Source organism: Lutjanus erythropterus, chromosome 9 (assembly GCF_056507025.1).
Source record: "Lutjanus erythropterus isolate fLutEry1 chromosome 9, fLutEry1.hap2, whole genome shotgun sequence".
Taxonomy (NCBI): domain Eukaryota; kingdom Metazoa; phylum Chordata; class Actinopteri; order Lutjaniformes; family Lutjanidae; genus Lutjanus; species Lutjanus erythropterus.
In genome coordinates, this window is record NC_139325.1 from 24,793,433 (window position 1) to 24,801,576 (window position 8,144).

Genomic DNA, 8,144 nt, shown 5'->3' on the forward strand with positions numbered 1-8,144 from the left:
ATCAGCTGATGTGACACAGGCCTTACAGTGGATCCTACTATGTCATTTGATTTTGAGGTTCTGTCTTGAAGAGGACATCTGTGCCCAAACATGTTTTGAAGACCTTGATTATATCAGGCTTCTGCTCATGCTAGATATTTATGGAATTACTTTAATAGAAAAATTGTCACTTAGAAAATCTAGGGACATGTACAGTATTCTTGCATAGAAAGCATGGGAGTGCTGTACAGTAAGCTCATTTTTGCCCTGGGCCCCCCTAGGAGCTTAATCCTGGTATAATGAAACACAAATCAAAGGATTTTTATCAGTTTTGACTAAATTCACAGCCTCCAGAAAAAGATTTATCAGGCAAATCTGTGTCACGTAGGACTTGTGTGGTTATGTGTGGAATATGATGTGTGTCTTAAACAAACCACCAAACAAACAAAAAGATTAAATGAGTCTATCATTAAACTGCACTACTGCTGCCATGGTGGTTTCTGCTCTTGCAATTAGCATCAGAAATACTTCATTGATCCCCAGGAGGAAATGTGGTTATGTTACAGTTGCTCCCATTTAAAAATAGAAACGTATATACGCATAGTTAAATTATAAAGAAATAGAAATAGGCTTATATGTAAAAGTATGTGCATTAAACTACAATATATATCAGCAATATATATAGACAGAATTGACAATAAGAAATGTATAAAAAATATTTATACTACAATATAAATAGTGTATATACACAATAATGCTTTATTTTTAGGTTTGAAAAAATACAGGCTGGAGAATCATTTGATTATTATTACACAACACTACTGTTTTACCTATATTTGTCACATTGTTCCCGTTTAAAATTTGAATAAATTTTATTTGCAAAACATCAACAAAAATGCATTATTATGAACTTTTCATCTTGTCCTCTGCTGCCACCTCGTGGACGCAGCCGTTAGTTGCCGGACGTCGTTTCCATAGCAACAGGTGCTACCAGGCTGTAGACACTGTGACAGTAACAGGTGACTGTGTTTGTGTGCTAAAATGGCTTCAAATGTTTACTAACTTTATTTGTCGGAAAGTAAGTAGACGACCATTTTAGAGAAACGATGGCTGGAAACGGCGGTTTGTTGAAACTGGACGTCGGTGTGTTGAGCGCTGAGCAGCAAGAGAAACTGCGGCAGTTCAAGGTAACTCTGAAGCTAACGAAGCTACATTAGCTAGCCGCAGACTGCAGCTTGATTTGTCCAGCTACTGTTGATTAGCAAGCCTGCGACGCATTTCTTTTGATTCTCAGATCAAGACGAGAATCGACAACGAGAAGTATTTGAGGGCGCATCCAGAGGTCGAGGTATTGATAGGCGATTTCTTAAGGTTGGTTCACTCATCTTCCCTTGTTAATATGCTCCAACATGCTCCTGATGTCATACAGAAGTAGCTAATTCCCTCATTTGGATATATAAACTCAAACAAATCCCGCTGACTAACTACACGACAAGAGGCAACAAAAGAGAAAAGTCTGCACACTGTTCTCCAAATAATATTTAATTCTTTGTTTAATCCGTTTCAATCCAGAAGATCTTCCTTTGGCAAATGGCAAAGAGAAAAACAGTCACTTCTGGTAAAGGAAGAGAACATGTGGAACATACCACCACGTTTTCAGGTGTTGTCACATTAATCTTGTATTTATAAAGGACCACAATCAGAATTCTCTAGTGTTTATATGTCTGGCGTCAATAACTCCTTTTCACCTGCTGCCTGCTGATCAGCAGGTGATAGTGATTAAAAGTGATTACTGCCTCCATGAAATGCCTGTTTTTCTCATTGCCATTTGCCTGAAAAAGATGAAAATATTTCCTTTGTACCCTTCAGTAATATTTTTTGCCTGACACCAGAATATTTTTGTCTGGAGGTGTGCAAGTACCTCTTCTGTAAGTACACATCAGTGCCTTGTAACCATCTATAAATGAGTCTGATTCTGTTTTCTCATCTTAATATTACTGTAGTGTCTGAGTTCATTGCATTTAATTTAATGTAATAGTAGGTACAAGGACACACATAATATAGCACAAATATTGGATTTATAAAGAATGAATTAAAGCTTTCTCATATAAAGGTCAATGCAAATATGTTTTAAATAAAACTTAAACTGAGTTTGACTGGCAAATATCTTAAGATGAACTGTAACTTAACACTACCAGCTTTTCGAATGAATTTAACTCTTGAGTTTGTCTGTTGACTCGAAGTCTGCTCTACATTTATTTGATAATTCCTTTAAGGATGATACGAGGTCTGAATTTGCCTTTGAACTGCCTCCGTGTTTGAAAGTAGCTATATAAAGTAAAGCTGCCTTGCCTTTAGAGCTAGAAGTTTGGAAGGTGTTTTTTGTTTTTTTCTTTTTGTTTGTTTGTCTGTTTGTTTCACAAAAAACAACTTAGAGATTCATTAACTTGAAAGCCACCAAGACTTTTATTGCTGTTAATCTGTATGTGAGTGAAAACATGTTGTCACATTTTATTTTGAATAAACACCATAGTCTTGTAAATAACATTGTGTGTTTTAGGGATGGTTGACTCCTCCCTTGCTGGTTGTTTGTGAAATATGTTGTATTGCATATAACATTTAAATAGGTGTTTGAAAGTATGGTAGTTACTCTATAGCAATTAATTTGTTGGTTGTTGGTTTGGCTAAAAAAGTGCTTTATATTGGCAAGTAAAAGCATTAGAATTACCTTTAAAACAAGTATCGAATCAAATTGAAATATTTTAAAATGAGATGAAATTAAATAAAATACATATCATGAATTAAAATACTCGATAGACATCATACTACAGTTGCTTATTGACATTCCCTGTCCTCTTCTCACAGAGATGTGCTTCTTAAAAGACCTGCTGACATCCGTGAGTTTGCTGCAGGTGAGTTGTAAAGACACACACACACACAAACACACACACACACACACATACACAGTCAATTGTTAATTCTGTTTTGTCACATATTTTGTTATGATGTAACTTTATTGTGTCGGGTCTAGCATTGTAAATATATTATTTACTCCATGTTGTACAAGTGTAAGAAAAGGGTCAAAGATGTTAATTGTTGCTGACTGGGTAGTTAACTTAGAACATATCTGAGACAAATAACACATTGTTGATTTTTATTCTTTCCTGGGATTTGTTGACATTAAGAAAAATGTAAAATAGCACTAGCCTTATCTTTTAAATTGGCCCCAGGAAAACTAGTTGTAACCTCTAACCAGTGTTAATGGTCTTTTTCAGATCATTTCACCAATGCAAACCTTCATTTGGTTACTGGTTCCAAAATGGAAGGACACAGTGACATGGAGTGAAACACACCTAAGAGTCATGCTACTTTATTTCTCTGTGCAGAGCAACACATCGATGTACTCTAATTTAGTAATAACAAAGACAGATATGTTTGTGGCAGTACAGCAGTTCTTCAGTTGATAGCCTTATTGTCAGATTACTATCGTGCAGGAAGGCGGTTAATTGGCAAATTGTAACAACTGATCCTAATGAGCGTGATTAAAGCTTAATGAGAAGAGGGTGTCCTATGGGTATTATGCCAGCAGCACACTGTGCTGTTTGTCACATGATTAGAAGCCATATACTGCATGCTGGTTGTTGAGTAAACATATTGTAGTTTAGGGCTGCAACCAGTGATTACTGTCATTATCGATTAGTCTGTTGACCATTTTCTCGATTAATCAGTTGGTTGTTTTGTCCATAAAATGTCAAAACGTGTTGATCACTGTTTTCCAAAGCCCAAGATGAGGTCCTCAAATGTCTTGTTTTGCTCACAGCCCAAAGATATTCAGTTTACTGTTGTGACTGGACCAGATAAACCAGAAAATATTCATATTTGGGAAGCTGAGATCCGAGACTTTGGATATGTTGTCTTCATAAAATGACTCAATGATTAATCAATTATCAAATTAGTTGGTGAACAATTTATAGTCGACAATTGACTAATCATCACAGCTCTACTGTCGTCTACTTTCTGGATATGGACTCAATTACATTCTTTGGGGTGATTTTGTTAGCTCCATTTCCTTTTTTTAAATATACTCATTAATTTTTGTGCCATTGGAAGAATCAGATTTAATATTTACAGACGCAGATGTAATGTAAGACAGGATGTAATAAAGCCTTACAAATATATATGTATATATGTGTGTATATACACACACAGTAGGCCTATATCTCAGCTTTTCTTGTATTTCTTTGAAGAAAACTAAATTATAATATATTTTTCAAGTTTAGATTATTATTTAAAATATAAACTTTAAACAGCCTCATCCTGCATTACAAAAATACACAGAACAAACAAAGAGCTAATAGAACAGTGTGGGAGAGGAAAACACTGAAGTGGTTAAAAAAAAAAAAGATGCTTATTAAGTATGATTTTTAATAATAATAAAAAAAACTATATAATACTGAGCACTGTATTAAAAGTTCCTATCAGGAAACTAATTTTTGATTATATCAGCCACAGAAAATTCATCCAAGTTACTCATTTTACACATTTTCTGCAGTTCCTGCATTTACTATTTGAGTTAATTGTACAGTTTATTAGTTGTTCTGTTAATATTATGAGTTTAATATAACATGAAATCCATAAATGTCACTTAATCAGGGGTGATCAGTTTACTCAATGATAGAAAATGGGTCCCTTAAGGAAGAAGGTTAGGGAACCAGTGCTTTTATATCTCTGGATCCGAAGAGGAACCTCTTCCAGAGGCCACCATGTTGCGTCTCTGTAGCCCAGAACAGACAAACCAAACACTGGCTCCAGTTATGACCAACATAGGTTTTCCTACGCACTTGGATTGAGACGATGTCTTTGCTATCTGTAAGCTCACTGCTAGAAGCAACTAAATCCTTCACACTGAACCTTTAATTGTATGGTTTTCCCAAATAACACCTTAGCATCTATGTTAGATTTAGCATCTGGCAACCATTACGAGAAGTGAATCTGTCATTGTTGCTGCTTGTATTCTAGAGCTACCCCGCCCCCCCCGGCATTCTCCATGTACAGTGTGAATAGAGTTTTTTTTTTAGTTTTTATGTTTAAAGTTTATTATTTTGCTCTGGCTATGTAAATCTGTTTGGACAATGCAGCTCTGTATATTGGGTTGTGATGCATGTATTGTATCACTCCATCCATTTTCTCCAGCTGTCATTTGAAATGACGTATCAGGATAATCATGACATCCTGTCATAGCATCTCAAAAATAAATGAATAATTACTCATGCAGTCAATCAAGACTCATTCTTTTATGATATAATATTCCCTCAGTATTACATGTCTGAGTCAGATTTTCAACCCTGCATCCGTTTCATGAGGATTTTATGAAGATTAGAAGAAATTTGTTTTATGTAAGATGATTCTTAAACGACTTTCATAGGATTATCTCACCATTGTCCAACAATATTTATTTTTTTTGACATAATAATACATCAAAATGGACCTCTTTTAAGATTCACACACACACACAGTCTCTCTCTTTCTCTCTCTCTCTCTCTCTCTCTCTCTCTCTCCCTCTCCCTCTCCCCCCCCCCCCCCCCTCTCTCTCTCTAACACACAAACAGCATCATTTTAATAGCACGCACCTGCTTTGACTCAGGTGAGGACAGGTAACCACCCAGTCGACTCACAACAGAAGTCAAAGGAAGAGGAGCAACACGCACACCTCTTTGTTGTTTGTCTGTTTTATAAATTCTGTCGTTCTAGAGGGGCAGCTGGGAGCAGAAGGATTCTGTAAGTAATTATGATTTTGTACATAAATCAATAAGTTAGTTGTTTTCTTTTTCAGTCTGTCTTGTGTCAATAGTTTTAGGTATGGAATTCGGTTTAAACTGCAACAGTGTTGATGTACAAGTATAATAAACATACATTTTTGATTGTTCTCATGTTTTTTTTTGTTTTTTTTTTTATCTTAATGCATCATACAACCTGCAATTGAATAATTGGACATTAAAATCTTGTCACACTGTACAAGAGACTATAAAAGGTGTGTTTTTAAAGAGGTAATCATTCTTGTTTTTACTCAACCATTTCAGATAATCATTCTGCATATTTAAATGAGAAGTCAAATGAATAGACCATGGAAAGTAAACAAATAGAATTAAGGCAAAATACCAACATGCAAATGTTTGAGAGGGATCTCTGATGTGTGAGGAGCTGTGAGGGGTCTGTAGGTGTACAGATGTAATGGTGGAAGTGAAGAGAATGTGACAAGATGTTCCACAGTACATGGCGTGCATTACCGAACATGTTTGTCACAACGTGTTATCCATGCAGCCTCCCGCAGGATGGGTAACAAAGATGTTAACTAGGGGAATTCTCAGAGGACAAACTATGCTAGAAAACTGGAGGTGGCTCACATGGAGACAGCTTCCATAACAACCAGAGAACTAATGAAAAGTCCTCACACTCTGCAGAGAATAACTTTTTGTCTGAAGATTGCAAATCAAAATCACTTGTAATATGTGTTGATATTAATGCAAACTTTAATTATATCATCATGTTCACCAGACTTTTCAGCATGGCTCCAAAAGGAGGAATATTTTTCCTTCTAATTGTGGTCTGTGCAGCCTTGGGTAAGCAGCACTGCTCTCACATGCCTTGTCTCTGTCTCCTCTTGTAACTAGCATAATTCATGCATGCATATTGTTTATGTGTACATAAATGTCTGTTTTCCTAATTATTTATTTATATCTGTTCAGCTAAGAGCCCTAATACGATGCCTGGAAACAGACCTGGCTTCAAAGGCTTGACCAAAAGACTGGTAGGGCTACGTCATGTCTAAAATACTTATTTGCTTTGAAGCAGATTCTTATCTGGAAGTCTTATGCAAAACAATACACTGTATCTGTCTTTGTCTTTGTTTTCCCTTTGACCTCAGTCCCTTTTCCAGTAATAATTATTGTCGTCACACTGATATAATGAAAAGATTGTCTTTTCCTGATGTCATTCTAATGTTATGCAGGACTACAGTGCTGAGTGTATGGGTGCAGTCGCACATGATTTAAATTTTATTCATAAGAAGTTGGGATGTTAATGAGAAATCATTCGTCAATGAATCGCTGTTAACAATTTAACATTAAAAATGCATTAGACATTTATTAATTGATAGTATAGGTTAATTAATTAATTAATTGCGTTTTCAGCTATTGGTGAAGAAAAATGCACAAACTTTGCAACCCTAATTAGAAGTAATCGCACTGGAAATCTCACCCAGGTTTAAATTACTTTATTTGTACCCACAGGTAGATTTGGTTTACAGAAATGACAGAGCATCCATCTTGACACATTTGACAAATATCACAGACAAAGAGAGACAAACATGATAAAGTACTAAAAGACTCCAAGGACCTAAAAATGGAGAGATAAAAACTTTAGGAAAATCCTAGTGGCTTTGCTGATTGTTGGCTCTTAAACTCTGTTTGTGTATAGTCTCTCTTGTACATTGTTGAATGCTAATTTGGCTTTTTTCCATAAACGGTATTCAATATGTAAGTTCCCGTATAAGATCCTTGAGAAGTGTTGTTGTTTTATGTTTATGTCATCTTTTTATTTGTAAAATCATCAAGACAAAATCAAATTATGGTTAAATACCAATTATTGTCATTATATATAATTTTAATTAATGTGTGTATATACAGTATACAGAAAACTGCGTAAGTAAAAAGTATTGCTCACATTTATTTTGAGTGCTTTGTTATTTTTCTAATCATATACATATATTTTAAACATCTGATGATGATGATATGTCTTTTTTTATCAGATGAAAAAGTGCCAAGAGAAGGGTAAGTAAATTCTCATTGCAGTTTTTATTATTTATTTATTCATTCATTATTTATTTTGAACTTTATTACAACACTGCTGAGACCTATTTGCTGTACAAATCCTCATCCCAGTCCTCAGTGTATGAATGTGACAGTGTGTGTTTGCATGGATTATGAGTGCCCCTTGTAACATGAGCCAAAACTAATACACGGCAAATACTCCTGATGTGTTTGAACTGTGCAACATTAAAATGGAGGGCTGCTATGTCACAGGATACCCGGTGCAAATGGAGCAGCTGAAAAACATCTTCAACATCAGGTTAGTTTGTAAATTTGTCTCTGTTGTGTGTTTCCTGT

The 8,144-nt window shown here is 35.3% G+C and overlaps 1 protein-coding gene and 1 long non-coding RNA gene across 2 annotated transcripts; both read left to right on the forward strand.

The window, feature by feature from the left end:
* The first annotated feature begins 38 nt into the window (after nucleotides 1-38).
* riiad1 (regulatory subunit of type II PKA R-subunit domain containing 1) lies at nucleotides 39-3,351 on the forward strand. The gene is made up of 4 exons (XM_084726816.1): nucleotides 39-1,166; nucleotides 1,274-1,350; nucleotides 2,845-2,891; nucleotides 3,255-3,351. The coding sequence occupies exons 1-4, from the start codon at nucleotides 1,086-1,088 to the stop codon at nucleotides 3,323-3,325; spliced, it is 276 nt and encodes a 91-aa protein (XP_084582942.1). The 5' UTR covers nucleotides 39-1,085; the 3' UTR covers nucleotides 3,326-3,351.
* A 3,183-nt stretch (nucleotides 3,352-6,534) lies between these two features.
* LOC146321579 (uncharacterized) lies at nucleotides 6,535-7,809 on the forward strand. Its single transcript, XR_014771406.1, has 3 exons — nucleotides 6,535-6,599; nucleotides 6,726-6,787; nucleotides 7,787-7,809. It is a non-coding gene; the product is annotated as an uncharacterized LOC146321579 (long non-coding RNA).
* The last annotated feature ends 335 nt before the right edge of the window (nucleotides 7,810-8,144 follow it).